The sequence below is a fragment of the Mobula birostris genome, chromosome 1 (genome assembly GCF_030028105.1).
Source record: "Mobula birostris isolate sMobBir1 chromosome 1, sMobBir1.hap1, whole genome shotgun sequence".
NCBI classification, from domain to species: domain Eukaryota; kingdom Metazoa; phylum Chordata; class Chondrichthyes; order Myliobatiformes; family Myliobatidae; genus Mobula; species Mobula birostris.
Genome location: NC_092370.1, coordinates 109,367,284 through 109,394,894, shown reverse-complemented (window position 1 = coordinate 109,394,894; position 27,611 = coordinate 109,367,284). Strand labels below are relative to the sequence as shown.

Sequence of the window (27,611 nt, the reverse complement as noted above, 5' to 3'; positions counted from 1 at the left end):
TGTTTTCAATGTTGAAGGCACTATATAAATGCAAATTGTGTTACTGAAATCGTCTCAATCTATACTGCTGTGGTGCTCTGTTACAGCTCTCACCATGAGCTAAGAGGAATACTTTTTCCACTTAGAAAAATTTTTCTACCCCACCCACTAAAGCAGGTGTGAACCAATTCATATGCTTCAACCTATATGTGTAAATAGTACGATGGGGGCTCCCAACAGGATAGTGTATCAATATATTGTTGCTAAACCAGTCACACTGGAAATAACAAAGTTTAAGGCTGGTTTAATTAATCTCAGCCACGATACGGGCAGCCACTAAGCTGTTTCTCTGGGCTTCAGCTATAGTGGCTGGTATGAAATCAGCCAAGGCATCCACTTTCAATGCCAGTACCTTCACTGGAGAGAACAATTGTGCGCCAGGCTTGTCTAGCTAAAACATAATTTCATGAAATAAGTATTGGAATGAGATTAAAAAGATCAAGCAGCAACATGGAACCGATGTCTAGAATGGGCTACTGACTTCAGAATTGAAAGTGGGATGCAGAAGTAACAGAAGATGGCACATTGTTCAGGAATGGTGATTATCACAATGGTGACACTTTGAACAGGGCTGGTCACAAAGACATCAAGTTATCATTGGCCGAATCATTTTATCTGTCAGATATCCATTGATAAAGAAGCCAAACAAGCAAACTTCTTCCATTTTTGCTTTAATTGCTACCTGCCTCACTCCTCACTAAAGTACCACAGATATTTGGCATTGATGAATCATTATTAGAACAGCCAAATACCTTTCTGGTTTCAACAATATCTAGTTTTCTCAAAAAAAAACATCAACTGATGGTCAGGAGTCTCTCTCCCATTGTCCAAGATGATTTTTTTTTGCCATTTGTGGTCTCACAGATTCTGAGGTGAATATAATTGAGGGCTAATTAGTGGAGAAAAATTCCCTGACATTTTAATTAATTGAGTTACCACCCCCATCCCCAAAAAATACATCAGTTATTTCATTAAGGTATCTTTTATACTTCTAGAAGAATTGAAGGATCTTGGAACCAGTCGTTTCAATAATCCAAAGTCAAACCTTCACAGTTTCCATGATAGAGGTTTTGATGGCTTCTTCAAGATGTTGACTGTCAGGGAAAGGTGTGGGAGGCTCTGGGAATGAGTCTGCTGTGATTGGCTCTGTTAAACCAATAAGAGACTCTAGGAAACAACTACCAGAGTCAGTAGCTTGGGAGAAACTAGGAAACCCAGGAAACTGAAATTGGAGTGTTGGACAATTATCTATACTTTCATAGTCTTTCTGAGAGTTGTGAAATGATCCGTAGTTGAATTCTGAGAATGACTGGAAAAACTCAAAAGAGTCAGTTGATAAGCTGAGGTCAGTATAGCTTTTTGAGCTCTGTTCTGGGCAGTGAGAAGCAGGACATGCTTGGTTGTTGCCTTGCATTGGAGCTGTATCACCCAAGGGGAAACTCCCCTCTTGATTGGCATTCTCATCCAAACTGGACAAGTGATTAGTGTAAAACTCAGCACTGAACTTCGAGCTTCCCATGCCACTGTGTTGATCACCAGTCTCGCAGAAAAAATCAGAAGGGCTGAAGTAAGGAAATCCATCCCGGTTGTCGGTATCATTACCACACTCATTGTCAGAATCATTAAAGTGAAGTATCCGAGCTAGGCCATCATCATCTATGCCCGCAGTCTGACGAGACTGCGGTCCATTATCCAAGAAGTGGTCATCAGCTCCCTCATCTGCCTCCTCACTGTAACTCGATGAAGTGGAGTCTGTCATGTCACTGCTACAGCTGTTTTCCTCGCTGTCATCAGACTCCTCACTGTACTGAAAGGCTGGTGTTACAGAGGCACTTCTGTCTTGAAACATGTTTTTGTCTGCTGAGTAACCACAATGTTGTGAGTTCTCCAAGAGTGGCGTCTCCAACTCTCCATTCTTATTCACACTGTCTACTTGCCGTGTCTCCAAGTCCAGCTTCATGATGGTATGGATGAAGTGCGTCTGTACTCTAGCAGAGTTGAACTCTATCCTGCCCATGGTATTACCACAACCATCCTTCGTACATCCACAGGGAAAGGACATACGATCCATCTGTCACAACACAAAAGAACACAGAATTATTATTTAGAAACATCCACTAAGATAAAACAAGAGTAGGCCATTCAAGCCCAAGCTGGTGGGACATTCAGAAACCATTACTTATCTATAGTATATCTTAATGGTTCCATCTGGATTCGTGTTGGACAAAGTTATAAATGGATAATTTAAATTCTAAAGGTGCTGTCGAATGAGATGTCTTCATGGAAGAGTGCAGCACAACAACAAGCCCTTCAGTCCATGATGCCTGTGCCAAATGTGATGATAATTTAAACCTGAACATTCACCTTCACTGGTCAGGTATCTGTCTAACAGCTGCTATTGTAACTGCTTTCACCACCTCTGGTTCCAGACACCTAGTGTGGGGCAGGGAGAAGTTTGTTTCATAGGTACTCTTTAAAACTTCTCCCCCTCTCACTTTAAAGCTACGCTCTCTAGTCTTGATATTTCTACCCTAGGAAAAAGGCTACAACTAGCAACCTTACTATGCCTTGCTTCCTGTCTATTCTCCCCAGTGAAATGTATCTTTTTCTTATTTTGTGAATTGTACAGTGGAGGAGACACTTGATGGGACTAGGAAATGTTTTCTCAATAAAACCAGTAATTTTACAGAAATCTGGTGTTACATAGGAAGGCAACAAAGAGGTAATGAAAACAAATTGGAATATAAATATTGGTCTTTATTTCAAGAAGGGTGCAGTATAAAGTTAGGTCCTAACTAGGATCTAACTAAAGTTAGGAGGTTCTTGCTACATCTTTGGTGAAAACATACCTTGAACACGGAATTTTGGAACACTTAAATAAGGAAGGACAAATCTCTTTGTAGATGGTGCAGACAATGTTTGCTAGGGATTTCATTCCTGGGCTGAAAGTGTCTTTTATGGAAAAAACTGAGGTAGATTGAAACTATGCACCTTGGTTAGAAGAGTGATCTCATTGAAACACAAAAGATTTTGATGAGTGCTTGACCAGAGTTTGTGCTGAGAAAGTTTCCTCTGGTGGGAGAAATTAGATTATTGTCACAGAGGTGAAGAGGCTATACCCCCAACCCCCATTTTTGAGGATTTTAACTTTTTGGGATTCTCTATCCCAGAGATCTCTGCAATATTCAAGATAATATTATTTCTGGACACACAAGAAACTTGTGATGCTGGAATCTGAAACAACAAACATCTGTTGGAGCAATTCAGTGGTGGGGGTGGGGTGGAGGAGGGAGGGAATAGTTAAACATTTCTGGACTACAGAGGAATAAATGATTGGGGGAAATCAGGCAAGGGGAACCAACACCAAGATCAAACCAACCATGATCATGTAAATAGCACAGCAGGCTCATGAGATGGATAACCTATTCACACTCCTACTACTAGCTCTATGTTTATATTCATGCTGCTGGAAGGTAAGGAAGGAAAAAGTTGAATCTGTAAAGAAAAAGCAAGGAAAAATGCTGCCACTACTTCTCTGTATGACACACAAAAATATAGCAACAGTTTTTTGGGATAGCTGGAGTAAAAATTGGAGTTTGAAATAATCATTTTCAATGACTCTAAGACATTTGTTACAATTTATGATTTGAAGCAGCGAATTGTAGGGAATGAAAATATAGCTTAGTGCACAACATAAACTCATTACTTTGCCCTCTTAAAATGCAGATGGTAAAGAAATTCTGGCTATCCCCCTTACTGTGGACAATTGATTTGTTCATTCATAACAACAGGGCAGAGGTTCACAATCCAGAATCCGTGGTGACTTCAAGTTCAGAAAAAACTTTAGTCCATACAAAACTATTACATATTACTGCAGTAATGGTAGTGTAGTGATTATCTACCGGATCAATAACATGGGGAGATGAAGTTCAAATGGTAATTTAATAATCTGGACTCAGTTTAAAACAAATTGTGAAAGAATGGTATCAGTAAAAATGAGCAAAAACATCATACTGTACAACTCCAACTGTTGATTTAATGTCCATTAGGGAAGAAAAGTTCCCATGTCTAGCCTGTGCATCAGTTTCCCTCCAACCTATTTGATTACTTACTGGTCTTTTGAGTAACCAAGTTAGACACTCAGCTATATCGTATTACTCTAAAGCTATCAATCTTTTAGGAGAACTATTTCACTTAAAGTAACAGGGAAAGCTTTTACATTCGTCTTACCAATGAAAGCATGTGCATAACTTCTACCCCAGCATGACTGTTAGTTATTTTGCAAGAAAGTGAAATTTGTTTGCAATGAGAAAATCCACACAATCATAAGATAAAAAATGAATAGTTCATCTAGACTGCAGTGTTTGAAATTTGAAACAAAACTTTCAGTGAACCATTTTGCATCTTTGAAGAAAGAAGCAGAGTTAATTGAAGGTCATGATTCTAAAATGCTGACTCTTTTTCTTTCTTTATAGACAATGCCAGACCTGCTGAATATTTCCAGTATTTTCTGTTTCAAACCAGCTAATTTGTTTTTGCTGTACCATGTTGGCCAAAGCAAAATTCTTTACTCTTTCAAAAATAGTGTCACAAAGTCTTTTAGCAGACTCATCCAAACAGGAGGAGCACTGTTTCACTGTTAAACACGTAGGCAACACATCCATTAAGTACTATACACTATTATCAACTCTGTACTGGGTTATCCTTGGGTATCTGGATTAGGGAGTCAAAATACAAAACTCCACATCATAAATAGTGCTCTTACTCAGGCAAGACACTAAATGGACTTTGAACTACAGCAAAGCTCCTGTTTCTGCCTTCCGTTGCTACCTGCATTCTGAGTATGCTGTAAATACTTTACTTAATAAAGAACTGAGGCAATGAGCACTTTGCAGTAGACCTTAAAATTTAATGTGTCTTTAAAAGATCTTATGGCTCCATAGGAGTTGCACTTACTGAACAATATTCACTTAGATTGATCTGGCCAAATTAAGTCTGCATAGAAATAGAAGTAAAGCAGCAAATCTCTTTCGTGGATCCCAACAATTTATTAGATCTACAGCAAATCTAATGCATCTCAAGGGCAACTGTACCTTACTACATCTTGTAGGTATTTGCTGTGTACAAATTTACTCAGGTAATCAATCTTCAGGTCATTGTGTAAAGAGTCTGAAAATATTTCAGGGGCATGATGAGATACACATAGGTGTAGTCTTTTGCACAGCTATAATTGCTACGCAGTTTAAGTTCAAACCAACGGACACATTTGCTACTTACAGTGATAATTTTAAAAATCCTTAAGCCACATATTGTAAAATAGATTTTTTTAAACTATCTATTAAAATAAAGAGCTGCTATTGCAAGTCATATTATTCAGCAAACACCAGAGATGTCTATTTTTTAAAATCTGTCTCCACAAAATTAAACATTTCAGATCTGGAACAGAGAGACTGATCTGCAGTTCGATAAAATATGCCAGACATCAACAGGGGAGACTATGTGCTGTATGTTGATAAATCTACAGTATCACAGCCTTTTGATTTTATTTATGACTTAATTGTTGGAAGTGAAGCTAACCCTAGCCTGCAATTTAGGATTTACAATTTGTAAGAGTTACTGTGAAATCAGTGCCTGTTTTACAAGCACTGATTCCCATTTACAACTGTGTAATTAAGATTCTAGCTTCATAGCAAGGGTAGGAAAGCTCAAATAGGTTTTTTTTCCCCCTCTGGAGCCAACAAGCTTGCTGAGCAAGCAGTCTGAATCTACTGGGAATGAAAGAGAAAAACAATACCATTCTTTCTTGAAGGCCAAATATTGATAGATGCATTCAACAAAAATAATTCTAGGGACGTAATGCTAATGCCCCCCCCCCCATGTTAAATTAGAGTTGAGCTACATAGTTGAGCTTCTTTTCAAAGATGCAGACAGTCAGAGATCGACATACAAGAGAAACATTATGACAGGCCAAGAGGCAGACACCGAGTCAGAACAAGCGATTTGGTTGCCATCACAGCCATAGTCAATGGTTTTCAGCTTTGATTTAAAAATAAATGAAACATGGAAAGGAAGACTTAAAACAGCTGTTGAAGATCAGTAATTCTACTGAAGGTAACCAAACAGTAATGCCACACAAGTAAACATACAGGATTCTCTAGTACAAGCTGAACAATTACAATCTGCCACTAACTTACTTGGCACTTAATTCCAGCCAGGCTACAGCTGCAAGCCTCTGGCTCACAGAAGCCCTTGCAGTCACAACCACAGTCCTCACGTGACATCCTGATTGCATTCAGCTCCCGCTTTTCCTCACGGTCAATCTTCTTTACTCCAGCTGCTTTTAGCATTGAATGCCGTTTCTTGGCTGGGTACGGTTGTGGAAAGAAGCTACTGTCAAGCTCCACCTCGCCAACATCGATATCATCATCCGAAATGTCGTCAACGGTGAGCCGGTCAGCCTCTTCAGAGTCAGCGGTACCATTCTTAGTCAACTGGTACGTGCAAGAAAGAAAATTTCTGTTATTTTACAACACTTAAACAGTGTTCTTATCGTGCTACGTTATGACCAATACAGTGCAGGGGAGTACATGCCACAAACTTCATTGTGGCCCTTTAGATTAAGGAAATTTGCACTTTGAAGAATCATAAACCCAGAAAAAAATAATGAGATACAGCACAAAATTTCCTTTTGCAGAACTTGTGTGAAAAAATAAAGATTTATTTTACTTCAACTGAAATGCATGCTCAGATGTTATGGCTTTAGGGTTTTTTTAAAAAAAGATACGGACCATTTTTCTAGGAATGCAATTGCAAAATGGTGACCCTGAGCCCGGTAGCATGGGGCTTGCTTGTGCATGGAGTCATGGAGTCAAATTCCAAAGCTCCACACTTTGCTTCGACTCAGCACCTTGTGACTAGTTTCAGCTCTGAAGTAATTCCTATCAGAATTTCTAAACACAAGATGGAGGAAAGTGAAAGTGATATGTGCCGTCGGGAACTGAAAGCACACAGCCTCTCGATAGTATTTCCAAACTTATCCATTGCTAACCCTCTTACAAAGTCTAAGCTTTTTGTACCTGTAGCTTTAATGAATTCAGCTTCTGTTCTTTCAAGAGTTCCTTGATCTTCTCGGAGCGAACTTGCTCCTGTTCTTTGGCAAACTCTGCCAGCGTGTACTGCCGGCACGAGCTGTGCTTGCTGGCCATGCCCAGGGTGCAGCCACCTTGGCTTGGAACACTGGTGAACCCCTGACACCGTGCAAAATAAAACACGACGACACGATCAAACTGGACATGGTTCTTCCTTGTGCGTTTAGCTTTCTTCAGGATGGGCATAGCTGCAACAAAAAAGTGGAAAAAGACACATTAATTAGAGTTTTATCACCCATCAGATTGCAATACAAGAAGGAATGTACCCTTGTTTAGTGTATGGGAAGAAATAAACTCAAATTGCAATTGAATCATAATCCCTGGTACAATGCAAGGGGAAAAAACTGGACTATCTCTGCTTTGTAAGATCACTACATAATAATTAACTAGATCCGAAGTTTCCCAGCCTTCTCTTTATGCCATCGACCCCTACCATTAGCTGACGGCTCTGTGGACTCCAGGTTGGGAACCCCTGGGCTAGGTGATTTTTTTTTTGCTGCTGGCCAAGAGACAAATGTTAGGAAATCCCTAGAATACCTGCAGCATCCTATGTCAACCCTTGAAGGGAAATGGGTCTGCTGTCTCGTGTAAGCTGCCATTTCTGATAGCATCACCCATCCACAGTACTGCTCTGATCCATCAATCAGCCTGATTAACATGCTCTTCTCTGGAGGGGTACTTGAACTGGTGTCTGACAGACAATTGGCAAGAATGCTGAGGCCAAGTTGAAAAATTATTTCCTTCAAAGATGTGTAAGTTTTTCCTGTCTCCTTAACTTGACAATGAACTTAAGCATCAGTATGGGGGGGGGGGGGGGGAGAAGAGGAGGAGTGTCCACTTAATATTATAACTGTGCTTCATATCAGAAGCTGCTCACTGTCTGCTGTGAGATTGTGCTTTCAGAATCGGTGCTTGTTGATCCTCTACAAATGATGGTAGCTCACCAGGATAATAAAGAATAAATAAATCTCCTATATAAACGCAGGGCAAGAAACAAAAAAGGATGAATAAAAACCAAAAATGATCAACATAAAACAAGTGATTTCAACATTTTTCTACCCCCCCCAAAAAAAATACCAACGTGAAAAATGGGAAACTGGACATGTGCAGCCTCAGCACATAAAATAATGCTGAACAAATGGCTAACTGCAATTATATTTCCTGTCAGTTTTCTTGTTTTTGAGGCACTCATATGCCATGCTGTCTTTTGAAGACAAATTTACACATCTCAGTGCTATCTTAAGCAGAATATTAGGCTCAAGGCTCATTGTGCTATTGCAGGAATGCTTTTTTTTCCTGTGGCAGTAACACAACATGGTCTATTACTTTTATACATTACTACATTAACTATTGATTCTGCACAATACAGTATACAGAGAATTCTCAGATCACCAGTACACATGGCACGTACAGATCCACCAAGTTACAACAGAGTTCCAACCACATGAACTGTTCATAACCCTAGTTTGCACATTGGAAATGTGGCCATGAATATAGTTCGCATGTAGCAGGAGATTCCTGCAGCCTCACAGAGGCCAGCAAATCCATCCCGGTGTTCTCCTGACGCTCCTTTTGTAGGTCCTGGCTGGGTGCAAGTCAGGTGTTTATAAGTTGGGAAGGACCTGTACACAATCCCACATTTAGTAAACCTCATGTTTCTCCTGCTTAAATCAACTAACTATGCAGATTTTTCTATTCCCTACTAATCAACTGCCGAATTGTCAATTTAGTTTCAGGGATTAGTTGCCATAATGAATGTCTAACCTTGAATATGATAGCATACACCTTCATAATGGGAAGGGAAGCAAGAATGATTCACAGCACAAATTCCCACCATTTAAAGTGAGAGTGATACTATCAGTATTTGTCAGAAACCATGGGTTTTAAATGATAATACTTGAAAGTCTTGTATCAGCACATCAGGCCTTGGTCTCAATGCTCAGTGAACAGCGAAGAACAATAAAGAATGGGAATCTAACTGCACAAAATGATGAAGCTTCTGCCGAACATTGTACAAGATCACAGTCAGTCCCATTTACTGGTTTTCCTCATAGCTTTGTATTTAATTCACCTTTAAAGGTAGTTGTCCACTTCCAATTTGCAAGCCATGATTGAATCTACTTCACTCTGTCAGACAACAAACTCTACATCATAAATATTCACAAAGATGATTTTCGTGTCATCCTTAGTTCTTTTGTGAATGATATATCTACATCTCGTACTCAGCCCTTTGAGCAACAGGAGCCGTTTCTCTTCATTCAGTTTAGGCCCTTGATGAATTTTAACACTTTCTAAAATTATTTAATGCCACAAATCATGGTTGAAATGGGTAGGAAATAATTTGAACAATTAGTGATATTATGACACTAGAAGAGAAAAGTAGAGAGGTAAACAGCTCAGTTTTAAAGGATCCCAAGAATAGCTAAACTCATGATAAAGAGAACATGTCGCATCCTGGACTGCACAGTATCTTGCAATGAGCTCCCTAACGATGATTAAGAATTTATTTCGGTACTTACGGGTAAAAGGTGTTGAAGGGAAAGCTGTAGCATGTCTAGATGTCCACGTTTCATCACAACAGCTGTCACCATCAGAGTCCCAGGAGGACAAAGAGCAAGAAGTTGTGGAGGAAGATGAAGAAGAGGGCGAGTTGGAGGCTGATGAAGGAGATGACGAGTAGTAACAAGGATCACCCTCCACTTCTTCAAACTTTCGTTTCAGAAGTCCACTCATGGCAAAATATGGTTTGGTCACACTTCTGCTTAAAAGAATATCAAGAAAAGAAAAATGCATTTAAATTATTTTCACAATTCACATGCTTCTGCAGAATTTTCATTTAAGAATAACCTTTCCAAAGTGTCTCATTTGCAGCTTAAGACTTACGATCTGATTTCAATGATTTACTGTATATTTAATAACAGCTTTGAGGGACACTTTGACATTTAGCAATTTGTGCCTTTAAATTGTGAATGAAAAATGGGTGGGGAAGTGAACTGAACACTGGAAGCAAGTTCTCATTTTGCTTTCACTGTTGAATAAGCCTCCTCATTCAACAAAGGGGCTAGTAGGTCATTGGTTATGTCATGCCAGTGGTCAGAACTAATAACCCAAAGAATGTCTGTTCAAGTTCCACAAAAGGCAGTTTGATAAAGTGCATTTTATAAAATACCTGGAGATGAAAACATGGTATCATTCAAAAAGTGAAATCAAAGCTACAGCACTGATTATAATCCAATCGATTGACTGACCTATTACTTTTAGGGAACAAAAGGTGCCAGTTCCACCTAGTCCTGTCCACACAACTTCAACCCTGGAAAATCTCATCACAGCAAGCCACTTAATGATTATCAAATCACTACTTTGAAAGATGATTAGCTGATAGGGAAGCAAGGCACGGGCACTAATTGCAGCTTCACCAATAGTGTTTACAACCGCAAATGAATAAAACAAAGGTGTTGTCATGAGGGAATGGAGGTATTTTACACAGGTTAGAATGGACATGGGGCAAAAGGATCAGACTTTTTACTGGCCCACTTATCTGAAGGCTGAAGAAAGCAAAAATCCAGCAGTAATATTATACTCAAAATTAATTTTAAAATGCCTATATATTCTGGCAAGATGCTATTTATTTGACGAAAGAAAATTCCTATTGAGCACATGCCATTAGATTTCAAATTCCTCAATCCTAACATAAGAAAAATTACATTCTAACCTTTTCATTCATATCCCCTAATTTGCCTGATTGCTGGAGTAAAGAGTTTAGGTACAGCCACAAAGTTCCATGTCCTAGAGTCAGATGGGGAAGCTGAAATTAGAGGAGCAATGGGTGGGGGACGTTGATTGAAGAAGATGCTGGTTCTAGCTGTTCCCTCCTTGTTAAGAACGGGAAATGTTCTCGAACTTATTTTAAGACTATCGGGCAAAAGAATGGTGAAATCAACTCCAGTGTTCTAACCATGGAGGAGATCAGTCATGGGCCACAGCTGTGATTTTTGTTCTCTTATCAGGCAACAAGCCACAGGGAACTTGTGTGTTTTTTTAGTTTTTTTGTTAATGGTTTTGGATGTGGCAGTGTGTTTTCCTCTCCAAGTATTCTGAAATTTTTGTAGCAATGGAATGCAGCATCTGATTTACACACAGCATGTCGTATAAAGAACAGCCAGATAACATGATGCATTTGGCAGATAAATATCAGCCAGGCTAAAGGTTCAGATGATACCTTTGCAAAACACCATTGTAAAGACGTTACTAAATAGGAATAGAATCTCATTTCAGCTCCCAGCCAATTGCAATATTACTCAATATTTATAGAAACATAGAAAACCTACAGCACAATACAGGCCCTTCGGACACAATGCTGTGCCAAACATATCCAAACCTTAGAAATTACCTAGGGTTACCCATAGCCCTCTATTTTTCTGAGCTCCATGTACCTGTCCAGGAGTCTCTTAAAAGACCCTATCGTATCCGCCTCCACCACCATTGCCAGCAGCCAATTCCATGCAATCACCACTCTCTGCGTAAAAAACTTACCCCTGACATCTCCTCTGTACCTACTTCCAAGCACCTTAAAACTGTGCCCTCTCGTGCTAGCCATTTCAGCCCTGGGAAAAAGCCTCTGACTATCCACACGATCAATGCCACTCAACATCTGATACACACAATCATTTTGTTAAAATCTATATTAATTACACCATCAGCTCTCAGTAATGACCAGGAATACAAGTAAGTAAATCAAAAATTAAACTGCCTGCTTTCTGAGAACTGAAGTAAAATATCTCTTACATCTGAAATCTATTCATTCTCTGCTACATGCCTGATAGGGAAAGAATCAGGAGGTGGCACCAAGTCATTCAGACTAAAAGATCCTAGAGTCATTTTCTGATGTGCACTGAATTAGCCCTCATCGGGAGAAGAGGGAAGGGATTGATGGCCAGAAACACAAGTCAGGTACAACTGTCTATGACTTGGATAAAAACAAAAACCAGCTCAAGATCCTGGTCAGTTTCTGCTGCTCAGTGGAATCATAGTTGATGTGGCTGCGATTGCTCCCAGTAAACGAATGGCCAGAGTTTACGTACAGATAACAAGCAAGAGCAATCAATAATAATGCAGATCAGCTTCTAGCTGGGGAGTAAAAGCAGATAAAGTTCAAAGTAAATGTATTCCCAAAGAAACATATGTCACCATATACTCCCTGAGATTCATTTTCTTGCAGGCATTCACAGTAAATACAAAGAAACACAATAGAATAAATGGAAAAAAACAAATGAGCAAAAAGGGAAAAAACTAAACAAAATAATAATAATAAATAAGGAATAAATATCAAGAACACGAGTTTAAGAGTCCTTGAAAGTGAGTCTATAGGTTGTGAGATAAGTGTGGGGGGGTGAGAGAAGTTGAGTGTAGTTATCCTCTCTGGTTCAAGAACCTGATGGTTGAGGAACAGTAACTGTTCCTGCACCCAGTGGTGTGGGACCTGGGGTTTCTGCACCTCCTTTCTGACGCAGCAATGGATAGAGTGCATGACCTGGATGTCGGGGGTCCTTGATGATTGATGTTACATTCCTGCAACAGTGCTCCTTGGAGATGCGCTCAGTGGTGGGCAGGGTTTTACCTGTGATGGACTGGGCCGTATCCGCTGGTTTTTGTAGGCTTTTCTGTTTAAAGGCATCGGTGTTTCTGAGTCTATGAAGATCATTGGTAAATGGGTATTTTCATATAAATCAGGTATGACTTCTCTTGGCATCAGGTTGTTGCATTGATGTGTTTCACAAAGACAGGGGTGGGAGGTCTGAGGCAGCGAGTTTTTGCTGTATGCATTTCCTTCTTCAAAGCATATTAACAGTTAATTATGCAATGAAGTCAGGTGACCCCTTTATCGGCCAAGCCACGTGGGCGTGCAGCTTCCCTCACCTCAAATGGTTACAGCCTTTCCACAATCACCTTTTCTTCTTGATATCAGCACACATTTGATCAGATTTACCGATTTCAGCTAAGTTACAGACCTGTAACTTAATAGCTGAAAGGGATAATTCCTTAAAACATTGTAGTCTATGCTGAAAATTTTCTCAGTGCCGTTAGATAGAAACGTCTTGGATTTGATCGAAAGTTAAAGGTTCAGCAGTACACAAAGTCATATCATGGAAATATATACTGGACTTTACGGGAACTTGAATGTGCACAAAGTAATCTGAGAATAAGTACACATAAACAACAACTTACTCAAGAGTCACTGTGGGACCGGGAATTTACTACACATGACTCAGTAGAGTATACTCGTAACCAGATGATTTGTATTCCCTCCACCAGCGTGATTCTGCAAACTTTGCAGCAAGTATGTGGGTGGAAATGCCTGTCAATAGAAACACGTCTAAGCTATTACTGCAAGATCTCATTATGATTCACGCCTTGTGTATGTGGCAACATTTACTCGAGCAAAATTAAACACGAGCCTACTAATGATGTGATGATCACGGCTGAGGGAAAAGGGCTCCACAAATGTTCAGAGGGAGCTGTGATAAAAGTGTGATATGAATGTCACAATATTCATGAAACACATGATATTCCTTTGAAAGTCAATGATCTTAAGATTATTAATAGACTTCTGAAGTGGCTCATTGAGTGAGAATGTCAAGAGACAATGATGCACCAATGTATCATATGCTTTGCACACACTAATCTCAGGATAATTCATACCAATGAATACTTGTGCTACGGCAAAGCCAAGTGACATTTTCCCTCCTTACAGAGCAAACGGCAAGTCAAAGCCCTAAGAGGCGATCCTGATGAAACTTGGTCAGTGGCTTACGCATCTTGGAAGTGCGCCTGATAAAACTATGGGACATGAACACTTGGGGAATTTGACTTCAGAGTCCCACGACTTTGGACAACAGTGATGCCTGTTCTCAACGGTGTAAATTACTGGCCTGCTCTGTGGAGCAATGAGTGCATCGATACAATACAGTGCAAAAACTAAGACACCCTTCGCTTATACCTATTACAATCATCACTGGAAATTGTGCACTATCAGTAATTGTTCAAAACAGAATCCATCTGGTTAGGCAAAAGAAAACTCAAGTTAATGTCTTGTTCAGTTCAGGTGGAAATAGGGCAGACTATTACACACCTATTTAATATGTGTACGGTAATACAAAAATATACTTTGGCTAACTGGTAGCACTCTTAAAATGTGGGTTTAAGCAGCAGTGGCTTGGCAGGGAGCGCTGCAACCTCACAGGTCCAGCAACCCAGATTGAATCATTATCCTCAGCATGACTGGGTGGGGTGCCCCACCCTCAACCTCCAACATACATACACACGCCCTCCCCTCACAGCCGCTCCCATTTCCTCTCACAAGCATGTGGGTTGGTTCACTGAACAAGGAGGACAGGCCCTTTGGCCTGTAATGGTCGATATCCTTCCATACCCTGCCTGTGTATGAGTTAAGTGGGGACTGGAAATTGTCTGTGATGCTACGGGGAGTATTATTGGGAAATGTGAGTGCACTGTGAGCTGGAAAGGTCAAAATAACCTCCCAAAACATGAGGAAATATGGAACAAGATTAAACTGAGCTCCCATTTGCCTACTTAGCATTAGACAAGCGTCCTGAACAATATTTAACCCCCAAACCAATCCTATCGAACACTGTGGTGACAATCCATTAGTCTCGCGAGACCATGGATCTATGCCTGGAAAGGTTTCCAGGGCGCAGGCCTGGGCAAGGTTGTATGGAAGACCGGCAGTTGCCCATGCTGCAAGTCTCCCCTCTCCACAACATCGATGTTGTCCAAGGGAAGGGCAAGGGCCGATACAGCTTGGCACCAGTGTCGACGCAGGAGTTGTCAGAACAAGGTTGAAGGCAACGTCGAATTGCCTTAGGGACTCCAGCTCCGGATTTGTCCTCAGGGTTTACCCCCAAAGCCTTTCCCATGAGTGGGTATGGCTGCAAGGCAGCGGAGGTTTGAAATCAGAGCTTTCCCTCTCTTAGATGGACTGCCTTCCCAGGCTGACGAGCTCCATCTACCTGAACATAACCCACTTTTTAAAATCACATTTCTATTTATGGAAACGCTCTGTACACAACTAGCTGCCTATATAGCCAACATTGCAACAGTGATCCTATTTCAAAAGGACCTTATTGACTGTAAAATATTCAGTCAAGTACTGGTAGTGAAAGGCACTTTTCAAATATAATTCTTTTCCTTCACCATTGTAGTTGATTTGTCACTGGCAGTGAGAATGGTTAATCACTAGAATCATTTTGTGCTTGACTGGTTATAGACGTCCCACTTACGAATGCCAGACAAAATACTCAGAACTATTCCAATACGTGTTATCATGCAGCTACTGGCCGCCTTTGCTGTTGCCTGGCAACACAAGGGCTGGGACAACTGGGAAAATTCACTCTGTCACTGATCAGTCATTAAAGATATGAGCACGTGATTCGCATTCTCTGAACAGTGCAGCTTTGGTGTTTTACAATAGTACCTGGGAGTTAACAGCTGTCCAGGTTCCACAGTCACAAAGACAGGACTAGATTGAACAGGGTGATCTGCCTCATCGTTATGCCTTAATGCAAACACAACGTCAGAATATTAAACCATAAAAATCTGGATGAACAAGTCTGCAATTTTTGGGGCATCCATATTTTATTCAAAAAAAGCAATTACAGGGCAAAACTGAGACTGCAAAATCTGCTGTCAACTCAGAAATTCTCTCCCACATGAAATGCAAGGACTGTGCACCAGATGTGGATGTACGAATAGAGATTGGCCAGTTTTGATTTTGTATTTCTCGTACCAATCCCAACCTTACTATCAAACCCACAGACAAGAGGGGGCGCTGTTGTAGTGTGGCAGACCAACCATTACCTTGTGAAGGTCAGGCAGCAACTCAGACACCACTCTGGACCATCTATCCACTGCCTCCTGCACTATCACTAACCTCATCCATTCTGGAGATTTTCCATCCACCGCCACCAAACTCACAGCTCCTTTACCCTGCAATGCTCATTTCTACCTCCTAACCAAGATCCACAACCCTGACTGTGCTGGTAGGCCTATTGTCTCTACCTGCTCCTGCCCAACTGAACTTGTGTCTTCATACCTCAACTCTATTCTACCAACCCACCCCCCCCCCCACTTCAGTCCCTTCCCACCTACATCCGCACTTCTCATGCTCTTGATTTCCCCAACAACTTTCAACTCCCTGGCCCTGAATGCTTCGTTTTCACCATGGATGTCCAATTCTGAGACTCTTATTTCCCCACCAAGACCTTGAAAGCTTTTTGCCTTTCTTGACAAGACCCAACCAGTTCCCTTCCACCACCACCACCCTCCTCCTCCATTTAGCAAACTGGTACTCACCCTCAACAATTCCTCTTTTGGCTCTTCCCACTCTCTCCAAACTCAAGGGGTAGCCATGGGCACGCACATGGGCCCCAGCTATACCTGCTTTTTTGTTGGATACTTGGAACAGTCCATGTTCCAAATCTTCCCTGGTAATGCTCCCCAACTCTTTCTGCACTACATTTCTACTGCATTGGTGTTCCTTAAAAACCATAAAAAGACAAACTGTGTATCAAATTATGTGTTTATCTGAAATACAGAACAAATTAAAACACTACTAATAGTACTACAGTATTATTCTAAAAAGTGTATTAGTTCCTAATAGTTATTGATGGAAGAATTCATCCAGTATATACAATTAACAAAGTCAGAACAAACACCTAGTGCAGATCTGGACTGCCTTCATACAATGCTATCACGATTGTATCCTCCAAATCTTTAATTTCATTGTAACATTCAAGATGACTGCTGACGTCTTCCAATTCCTCGTAGATCCTAACTTCTAACTTGAAGTAGTGAAGTTGTTTTATTTTCACTATTTTTAATAACCTACACGCAAATAACACTATTAAAAACTGGTGACTCTAAGCACGGTGTAGCGTCTAACGGCCACTCAAGTGCACGCTACTGACGCTAGTTAGAACCTGTTCGGCAACAGTCTCCTGCCCCAATTGAGCAACATAGTGTCCCAAGTAAACGAAGGAAATCCTGGCAATTTTCTTGATTAGTTTTTGTTCTTTAAGAGTTGTCCCAAATAAGCAGCTGGCCCGCTTAACTGGAATCCACTGCTTTTATAAAAGATATGGTTTTCATTTTAATTTCTTAGAACTGATACAGATGTATTTGGAATGAGTTAATGTACAACATCAAGGATTAATTAACCGAATTATAACCTCACACTAAGACAATACTACCAACCTCTTTTTAAAAAAAAAGTTGGAAAGCAGTAGGCAGTGGGATGCTGAGCCAACATCAAACTGATATTTCGAATACTGTTATCAGAAAAACTTTTTTACCTTAACTAACACGAATCTTGAACTTGAAGACATGGCAGATAATTTCGACACACAATGCAGTGAGAAAGTGACCAAACAGCAGTCTTTTTCTATCTTAAAGAAAGATTGTGTTGTTGGATGAACATTCGTCATGACCAGGGAAAATACGTCAACCTGCTAAAGAAAGCTGCATCCCATTGATATAGCTGATTGAGCTTTACTTCAGTCCTTCATTGGAAGAGAGCTCCTTCAAAACTGCCAACAAAATGTACAGGAGCATCAGTGTGGGACTGCACTGGTGAAGGACAGGTAGAAACAGCCGTGAGCTCTCTTGCTGAAAGACCTTCACTGCTTGGCTAATTTGGTGGAAACTCGGCCTGCCATTTGTCAGCCCAAATCTGAATTTTAAGGAGGTCAAACATGAAAATGCTCACTGTCAGAGGAATTACAAATTCAGTAAAGAATTGTAAATCAGTAATAAGCAGCACCATTTTCAAACTTTATGATGCAGAGAAAGTTAATGAACCACTGCTTGGAACAAGGATGCTGTACTTGTAAGGATGCAAGTGCACTAGCTATACCAGTGCTAATGATGGGCTTTGATTACAACTGCTGCATTGTGAGTCAAGCGTTTTGAAACTGGCCACCAGAGTAGTTTTACTATTAAGCCCCTTGGTGCTGTACTTGGTTAATGTGCTGTTAGTCTTTCCTGTTCTTCAACTCTATGTCAGAATCAATGATGGAAAAATAGAACAATCCAAATAGTTTTGGTGGAAGCCAAAATTACTGTCAGTCAGCAGAATTTAGGTGAATGGTTGCTGATGACACCACTGATTATTTCTTTCATCACTGAAGATAAGTGGAAGATGGTACTACGATGCTAATTGTACCACAAGGCTTCCTGCTATGGGATTTGTTGCTCCATTGTTGTATAAGACACTACCCATCTAATAACCTAAAAGCATTTAAATCATTGCTCTTGTTCTATACAGAGAATATCTTAGGATTCAGGCGGCAAGACAGAGCATCAAAGTAAAATGTGGACCTATCCATGATTCTTTTTTCCAAGAGTATCACTTTCCCTCTCAAAGAAATGCTAACATTTTCATGTTTTATTTGACACGAAGTTACAACTGGGATAGGGCAATTCCCTCTGGTAATGTTGGCAGTCAGTCTTTTCCTTCCTGGCTTTAATCCAAAACAGATGGAGCCTCTTGCTTCAGATTCTATAGCTTGTGGCATATAGGTACCTCACTGAGGAAAATAACTGACTACCAGAACTACACACAATTTTCTGTTATGTTTTGTAACTCCAAAACATAATACTAATTAATAGAAAAAAAACATGAGAAAACATGTACACTTCATTTCTTTATTGAGATGCATGGTGGCACAATGAGGTATACCATTCACACTTTTACATATACCCTGTGAAGAATTATATAAACAAAGAATACTTAATGAAACAATACATTTACAATATTACTCAATAATTACTGAAATACTAAATACATATTTTCTATGTGCAAACTCTAAATCTTTTTTTTAAAATGAAGGTTTCCCAACTTTAACAGTTTAAATTCAAGGACTCAAGTTACAAAAAATCAGTAGAATAAATTATTTCATAGGCACTGCCCCCTGGTGGAATAAATTGCAATATCTTTAACAGAGCAAATACTGGACAAAAAAATTGCTTTCTATCCTGACTCGACTGCCAAAGAACATTCTGTTCCTTGGCTCCATTTAAACTGTCTGTTTTAGTAAAAATAAACAGTGGAACAGAGAGAACCCACAGGAATTTTCTGTTGGCTCTGCAACTCCCACTCAGCCTGGAACAGTGTATTATAAGTATTGCACCCAGATGGGTTTGAAATTTCCTTTGTATTGAGGGGGAGGTGGCACCAGCAAGGGAGAAGATTACAAATCAGTGCAGCTTTAAAAAAACCATGGCCAACTGGGATCTACTCCTGCTCCAACAAGAGCACTGGCTTTTATAATGAACTGCATCACATCCTCAAGATATCTCACAGCACAACCAATTAGTGTCTTGAAGCCATCCTTAACTACGTAAACAAACACTAAATGGCACAGAGAGATCCCAAATATAACCAATGAGAGATGACCTACAAATCATTTTTTTTATATGGTTAAACCAAAAATTTGTGGCAATCTCCCTGCACATTTGCCAGCAACAGTCAAAACAATGTCTTGGTGTAAAGTTGCTTCAGACAACTCCTCTGCCAAAACCTCAAGCGCTGCACTGAATATTAGCTTGATTATGTAGTTAGATCTATGGAGCGGGCCTTAAGAATTAATTCATCAAGAAGAAAAGATTTAGAGACCATCTCTGGGCAGCTCCACCAATGAGATCATTGTCCCACTTTTTTTTAGCTCAGGGAGCCACTTCAGCATTGAGTATCACCAGTTCTGGTGAAAAGCACGGTACAGTTCTGTGTGGAATATGTTTTCAGTCAAGTGTGGTGGTGGAAAACTGACAGCATTGCTGATTGAGGCAGCAAGCCTACAAGGAATCAAACGGTGGAAACCAGGAGAAGGCCATACAGCCTCTGAGTCACCTCTACCACAGTCATCCAGAACTCATTACTCTGTTCTGGTGCGTTGCTTCGGATTTCCAGTATCTGCAGTTTTGTGTCGCTTTTCCTGCTTTCTTCTTATAACACTAGAAGTGTACACTTTTCTACGGGACCCCTCAACTTTTACTGTGACTGCTTATCCATGAAAATGGGCAGGTGTAACAAAAGCCTGAAGAAACCTGCTCTTGAAACTATTCGGCTCAGGGGCATCACATATGTGCAGACAGAACATCTGGCTGCAACAGAAACCTTCCCTCACAAATGACTGGATTATGAAGTTTACTGGAAAGAAAATTGATCAACTCTCACCCAATGTGAAGGGAAAGTGTCAAGAAAATCTGCTTGCACAAGTGTCGAAAAGAGTAATGAAAATCTTGGGATTTGATTGTCAGTGCCTGAAGTTAACCAAGTTCTTAAATACATTGTAGGTTTGAATCGCATTCCATACCTTGTGCTATCCAACATAAACGCCCACTACGTTGGAAGTAAATAAGTGAAAATCCTGCCTCTACTGGGGCAGGGTGTATGGAGAGCAGTAAAGAGCAACCCTTAAAGAAACCCCTCCCTGCTCTTCAGATCTAACCATTCATTGTAACACTCTTGCACCCCATCTCAGTGAAAGCATACTTTAGAATAGTTCTTTTTGCCTTCTCTCCCAATACCCTACCACCCCATAAACACAAGGCCTTTAAACAGCATTACTACAGTTAAAACTTCCATCTTTTATAGCTGCTAATGTACATTTCTGCATTTCCCCCCACCTGATTCTATCCGATGCTCAGGCAACACCTGTTTGGTTTTGATGATGATTTGCATTAATATCATGACTGGAATTCAAAAAGCTACTTCTGTTTGAGTAGTGCCTCAGATGAGCTGCAGCTCAGTTCAAGGTTGCTAGCTCGTATGGTTATGCATAAATCAAGTTGAGTTTATGTGATTCTCCATCTCCCTCATTTTCGAAAACATCCCTTCCTTCCTTCCTTGCCACGATTTGCCATGACAGATTCCTGCCTGTGTAGCACCCTCAAACAGCAGGATTCATTAGACTACAGGGCCAAATCCAGTAAGTAGATCAATTGCTGTTTACTTAAAGATTCTGTCTGCCCCAAAGTAAATCTGTTCCCCTCAAATTAGAGAATTTCACATCCTTATGAAAATATTATATAAGAATGCACCGCTTTACCATTTCCCTTTATTTCTCCCTTCATTCTTCATTAGAAACAGGTTGATGGAAACTTTTAATTTGTCTTCTGCTGATGTTTATATTTTCTAGAGGTTAGAGTTGGGAATTGGTAGTAGAGTGGGAAGAATGGAAAACAACGAATCTTAAAAAGGGAATTCTCATTTAATCGGACAATGAAGTCGTCAAGTTACGATCCTGAAAAGCGATTAAGAAACTGATCCATAATACACACATTCCGTTCATCTCTCCTTTTCACACTTAAACTATCATCTACCTGGCTCCTATGATTTGGAGTTTCTCTTCTCAGCCTAACCTCCAATTAAAACCTCTCTCTTTAACCAGCACTTGGTCATCTGTCTTAATATTTCCATCACTTTAATTTGTTCTTACTATGAAGAGACACCTCAGGATAAACTACACTGAAAACAGCATAACCACGAAGTGCTGTTAATCAGAAGAATACACTTTAAATGAACTGCATGCAAGTAGGGAGTAGAAACTGCCAACAAATGCACTTTTAAGAGTAGAAAAGTGAAGTAGTTAATGAGGACCTGCCCCTGTCATTAGATGTATTTGTAAATGTGAAACCAAACCTTTACATTTACAGCAAGAAAGGAAACCTGCAAACTGTATAACATTAGAATTATGGCAACACACAGAAAACGCTGGAGGAACTTCGTCCTGGTGAAGGATCTCGGCCCAAAACGGCAACTGTTGACTCTTTTCCATAGATGCTTCCTGGCCTGCTGAGTTCCTCCAGCAATTTGTGTGTATTGCTTGGATTTCCAGCATCTACAGATTTTATCATCTTTAACATTAGAATTATACTTGGTCTGTTAATTGCACAAGGCAGTATGACAGTGAAAGGGTTACAACATTACAGTCAATTACATCATGCTAGAATGGCAGAGAATAAAATTTCTCATCTACTAAAGGCATTGTAGTGTCCCAAGTGTCTAATCAGACATTGGAACTTACGAAGTACTTATTTGAACATGGTGTCCAGAAGGCTCAGTTCCACTCTTTTGAAACTCTATCAGCTGCAGAAGCTTTCTGAAGGTGTGGCTGTATAAGTAGATAAACCTGTTTCTCCCTGCATAAGGAAGCTCACAGCCAGACATTGATACATTTACTGTCAGGTCTCCTAACTGAAATAATTGGTCAAAAGGACTGATAGGTTTTATATCATGCACCTGCACTGTGTGTCAGAAAAATAAATGCCAATCTGCAAAAAGATTTTCAAGTAGTGGAAAAAGATACTACTGAAGAGAGAAAAACAAAAAATCTGTATGTCAGATGATTAACTTCATAGCTTACCACCTTCAAATAGCTTCATAAATCACCTGCCTTTATAGCACCCACCATACATTTTTCATCCAAAAGAACACAATGGGAAAAACATAGTGGCTTGCAAACATACCATGCCAAGGGCAAAATGTTCAATTACTGTAAACGTATTTACAGAACCATAAACCTGAAGTGGTTGGGAAATTCGCTGTGGTTTTAATAAAACTGCAAATAATGCACAATACAAGAACTACATTGCAATTTTTAAAAAATAAGATTTCTCTGAACATTTCTGTGAGATGCTGAGCCACACAAAGTAGGGAGGACTAGGATTCAGCCCCTTAAGAATTTAAAGTAATGCAGAAATACTTTGGGTAGTTTTTCTGGCATTGAGTTTATTGCATTAATAAACATTGAAATAAAAGTAATTGAAAAGCTATATCGACAATACTGTACATCTACAGATATTTTAGACTCACAGCTTTCAAGTTAGTCAAGCTCTCTCAGATGAATTCCAGTGGATCAGGGGACATGATCCCTCCAAATGCATCCTAATGTTATTTATAAAGCAAATTAAAAACAGTGCTTCACAAAGCCAGAAGTGCTTACTTTATATAAAGCTTTCTTGTACCTCAGAAACTATGCTCATAATGGCTCTCTTCTACTGGCAAGTAATCTTTAATCACTAGTGGGCTGCTCTCATACAAAGTCAATCTTGTCACATAATGCCAGTTTCTTAAAGCTGTTTGGAGTCAACATTAGTATAGGTCCTGGAATTGTATGCAGTCCAGGTGGGCTAGGACAATAGATGTCTTTTAACTAAGCCATGTTTAGGTTTTCAAAACTATCAGATAACTTCCGCTCAGTCACTTTAATTTCCAGGCTTTATAACTTGCATTTAAAATAAAATGGATAAAGTATGTCCATAAATTACATTCACTGGAACATTACCACTATACTACTTATTAAAAAGTTCCTATTTTCTTTACCATCTTACCTCAAAAGGACAGCTTAAACATGAAAATTGTAACAAGTTACACAATGTTATGCTACAATGTCATACAACCTCTGAAAAAGAGAATGTGATGAGATTCCAGAATAAGCAGCCAATAGCTTGATCCAAACTCTAGTGAATTTCAAAAAAAATGAACACATATAGCCACAGAAGAGAATGTGAAAGGCAATTAAAAGGAAACTTTATGTTACGCCTCCTATTGTTATGGTCAGCAGATTTCCTCCCCTCCATCTCTGCCAAAAATCTGCACACTTTCGTTCCTACTGCACAACAAAACGACTCTCTTGTTAAGGCAGCTGGCTTCAAACCAACCAGCACGAGACTTCAGTTCCTTTCTACCCTCCCTGCTCCAGCTAAGTGCGCCAAATGAGAAGGAAAAAGGCCAAATTTATAAGGGAACCAAATTGCTTCTTTTCTAAAAAAAAGAGAAAAAGTGCAATGGAGATTGTAAGAGGGTATTCAAGAAGCAAGGAGGAGCTGGGTGGAGAGTAAAGAAGTGGGAGGGTGGTTGAGGAATGCACAGTATCTCTACTGAAACAGATTGAACAGTGCTCTTGGGATTAATAACTATCATGTTCTACTGCTGATTAATTATTTAGTCAGGCCAAACTGTAATTACAGCTGTTTCTCAGAAGGTGCCACAAACACATCTCAGAAACTACCATGAGTTCTACCCACCACCCTATATTTAAGAGCAAATACTTTCCCAGTTCATTTATTTTACTATATTTAGAACAGACTACATCTGAAGTCAGTCTCAATAAATGTGCATCCGTCACTCTGCTGAAATGCTACTGACACCAAGCACTACCAGAAACCACACCAAGTCCAGCACCCTGAAAATGAAAATGCTTCACACAGGCAGAAGGAAAGACACATACACATATGAATAAGCAACACAGGAAATATTGGTAAGGCTGACCACTAATTCTGAGGAGAATTTCATTTTACAAAGGGTCAACAAGAGCACTTTGTGGGGGCAGGGTTTAAGTATTAATGAAGAACAAAGTGGGGGTGGTTCCAAAGAGACAATCCAGGTAAGAGTCCAAGAAGGATGAGGGGGTGGAATGGAAGAATGCAGCTGAGATTCACATCTTCATAAGCTTAAACATGGCCAGTTGAGGCAATCTCCATCAGATGGATAACTGATTTGGTAAGATTTGTCAGGTTAGTTCAGAACACAAACTTTCCTCCTGAGATTTTCAACTCTTGGAAGGGTTGCTGTAATTTTCAATTCTATTCAAGCGAAGATTTCTAATTGTGCAGCAAAAGTCTTCCACAATAAAAGTATCAGAGGCAACTTTAAAACTACTTGGCAAAATGAACTCCAAAGGTGTCCAATTTTTTTTGGAAATCTATGGACCACATCCAACTCTTTCTTCATCAGCTACATACTTCTCAGTTCATTAGTGACAAAGTCCATTGCAATTGTTTCAAAATTCTGGAACTCTTCCCGAATCTCTATTTTGCTTCAAAATCTCCTTTTTATTGAAGCCTCTGTAAACCTCCTTTTTGTTTCCCTCTAATTTCAGAATCCTCACTTCCTCAGCCAGGCATCAAGGGCTATTCTTTTAAAAAATTATAACTGAAAAGTGCATTAATTATTTCCTACTTTTATTTCTTGTGACTGTGCTAATCAAGGAAACCAAAAAAATTTTGTGCGGGTGAATTTAAGATGTGCAGAAGCTTACATCTTTGCTGTGACAATCAAACCTCCCTCTTCAAAAATAAACAACAAACTCACCTCAATATAAAAAAATCTGTAAAGGATGTGGGATTGAGACAACAAAATGGTATTGGATGTGGATTAGGGTATTTGGGGAAAGAAAAATTTGTAAGAGTGAAAAAGAACAAGCCAGCCAACCTGCAACAGAGAACTCAAGAGACAGGGAGAAAAAAAATCAGTGATTTGTTAATTTGCACAGTGGAACTGATTCAGCCATAAGAGCAGACACAGCATGGAACTTAGTCTCTTCAAGACTGATCATTATCTCCCATCACTGTTGACTGAGGCGGCTTAATTAACGTCCTTTGAAGTCAACCTTTCAAATACCTCTGCATTACACAGGCAGAAAACACACAACTTACACAATCAGAAGCATGTCTGTGAAGATACTATTGGAAAAATGATCAGAGTACCGAGTTAGAGATCAGATGATCACTATTGTTTACTAATTACTTGAGAGGCAAGAGGCCCCATTTTCAATTGACAAGAAAATGTACACTTGAAATACAACATATTAACAACAATATAATTTATGCAATATATTCTTCAAAATATGCATTTCCAATTGAGGAGGCCACATTATGTGCATTGCAGAAAGTAGTCAGTTAGTCATTGATCTTTCCAGTAAAATGTAATCAGGACAGTGCATGTGTGTAAAATTAAATCCACTCCCAACGTGTGTGAAATGAAATACTGGAAGCAGTGAGGGTATGGGCATATAATGTACTGCTATACTGTGCAGTACTTTCACTCAGCATAAACTCAGACATCCTACTACTCCAGGTTACTAAGGCAACATATTTTTTCTGTCTAGCAACTCGCAGGAGCAGTCTGAACCTACTGAATAAGCACTTTTTGGAACAAGAACAAAATTACATTCACTGTGTTCCAGACACAAATAAATATGTTATTTTTTAGAACCAGATATGTAGACATTTAAAGATATAAATATGCATTCATTCCACAGCTATTTCACATTAAAGCAAACTGTAACACCATATTTGACAAGTAGTGCTCATACATACCATCCAAGTGGACTATCTAACTCCGCCAGTCAGATTGCATACCAGAAATTCTATGAAATCTTATAACATAAGCGAAAAAAAACTTACCTCTTGAGAATTTTCAGGGCTCGATAACCACCAGTAATTTGAAGAGAAATAGAAGACAGGGACTTTGAAAATATAATTTTAAAATGGTAGACTGAGGCTTTTTATATAAATATTGGCTTTATGTTCTCATTTTGGGTAGATGTGTCCGTGGCTGTGGTTTAAGGGTAACCGGGGGAGGGTGAAGAAGGTTACTGAGAGTTGGTGGTCCCCGAACCTTAACGGGATTGAGAGGGAAGGGAAGGTGGGGAGGGGGAAAGAGGCTGGAGCTGCTGGCGGCGCCGAGGAGCGGCAGTTTCTGCCGGTTGTTCTAATCGCTGCCGAGGCGGTAGCGTTACCGCTGCTGCTCCTGCCGGGGACCGAGTGAGGAGGAGCTGCCGGTGTGGCTACGAGCACACTGGAGGGGATGGAGTTACAGCTCTAGCCTCGCCACTGACTGGCTCCGACTGAAGTGACTCAGTCCTCAATCTCTCTCCCCCCCCGCTCGCACTCCTTGCTTTCGCCACCCAGCGGAAAAAAAAGCCTTACTGCGAAATTGACGCACATTCTGACAACCTCCAGCCCACTGCTTCCTGTTTCCAGTAAAACCCTTTTTCTTCCGTCTCCAACCAAGTCATATTTTATTTTTAAATAATGCATGATTGTGCAATACTTATACATTTCAAAGTAATTCAGCAGGGAAACTATAGTGTAAAAATAACCAATTATTGTAAAATGAAACCGAGGCAAACCTAACAGGATTTTTCCTAGAAGTTTTTAAGCCTGTGAGTGGAGCTGGCAAACGCTAAAAAAGCCCCACACCATTCACGACAAAGCTATCAACTTGAGGTTTGACTTACACGCCATCCAACAGCCAGAACACTCCTTCCAGTACCGCACTACTTGACTGCAGCGAGTAGCATCCACAAGGATGAAAAGGGGAAAAAAAAGCCTTCCTTGACTGTACCTTTCAAGACCAAGATCTTAACTGCCTTGACGGACAGCAGCAGTAATCTTATAGTCACCCCTCCTACAAGTTGCTTTCCAAGTCACACATCATCCCGCCTTGGAACTATATTCCCGACCATTCATCACCGCACGTCAAAACTGCTTGGCTGAAATCTGTGGAATTGCCTTCATCATACAGGCTGGAATGGCTGGGGAACAATTTCCCATTGGGGAATG

The 27,611-nt window shown here is 40.0% G+C and overlaps 1 protein-coding gene across 4 annotated transcripts; it reads right to left on the bottom strand.

Moving 5' to 3' along the window:
- Window positions 1-2: 2 nt before the first annotated feature.
- Window positions 3-27,611, bottom strand: csrnp1b (cysteine-serine-rich nuclear protein 1b). 4 transcript variants are annotated; one of them, XM_072259942.1, is made up of 6 exons: window positions 26,451-27,200; window positions 16,557-16,740; window positions 9,707-9,945; window positions 7,116-7,375; window positions 6,234-6,530; window positions 3-2,110 (listed from the first exon to the last, which is right to left on the bottom strand). In XM_072259942.1, exons 3-6 carry the CDS (start codon window positions 9,918-9,920, stop codon window positions 1,079-1,081), a joined length of 1,803 nt encoding a protein of 600 aa, XP_072116043.1. In that variant the 5' UTR covers window positions 9,921-9,945; window positions 16,557-16,740; window positions 26,451-27,200; the 3' UTR covers window positions 3-1,078. The 4 variants fall into 4 exon arrangements, with proteins under 4 accessions (XP_072116043.1, XP_072116033.1, XP_072116023.1 ...); XM_072259932.1 differs by lacking the exon at window positions 16,557-16,740 and adding an exon at window positions 13,413-13,542 and having other exon boundaries at window positions 26,451-27,199; XM_072259922.1 differs by lacking the exons at window positions 16,557-16,740; window positions 26,451-27,200 and adding an exon at window positions 27,287-27,611.

Excerpts from the sequence above, each read along its gene's own strand:
- csrnp1b (XM_072259922.1), bottom strand. The coding sequence starts at position 9,920 with ATGAGTGGACTTCTGAAACGAAAGTTTGAAGAAGTGGAGGGTGATCCT. Across the intron at positions 7,376-9,706 it reads CCCTTCAACACCTTTTACCC|CTATGCCCATCCTGAAGAAA; the intron begins GTAAGTACCGAA and ends TTTTTGTTGCAG. Across the intron at positions 6,531-7,115 it reads TGAATTCATTAAAGCTACAG|TTGACTAAGAATGGTACCGC; the intron begins GTACAAAAAGCT and ends TGCACGTACCAG.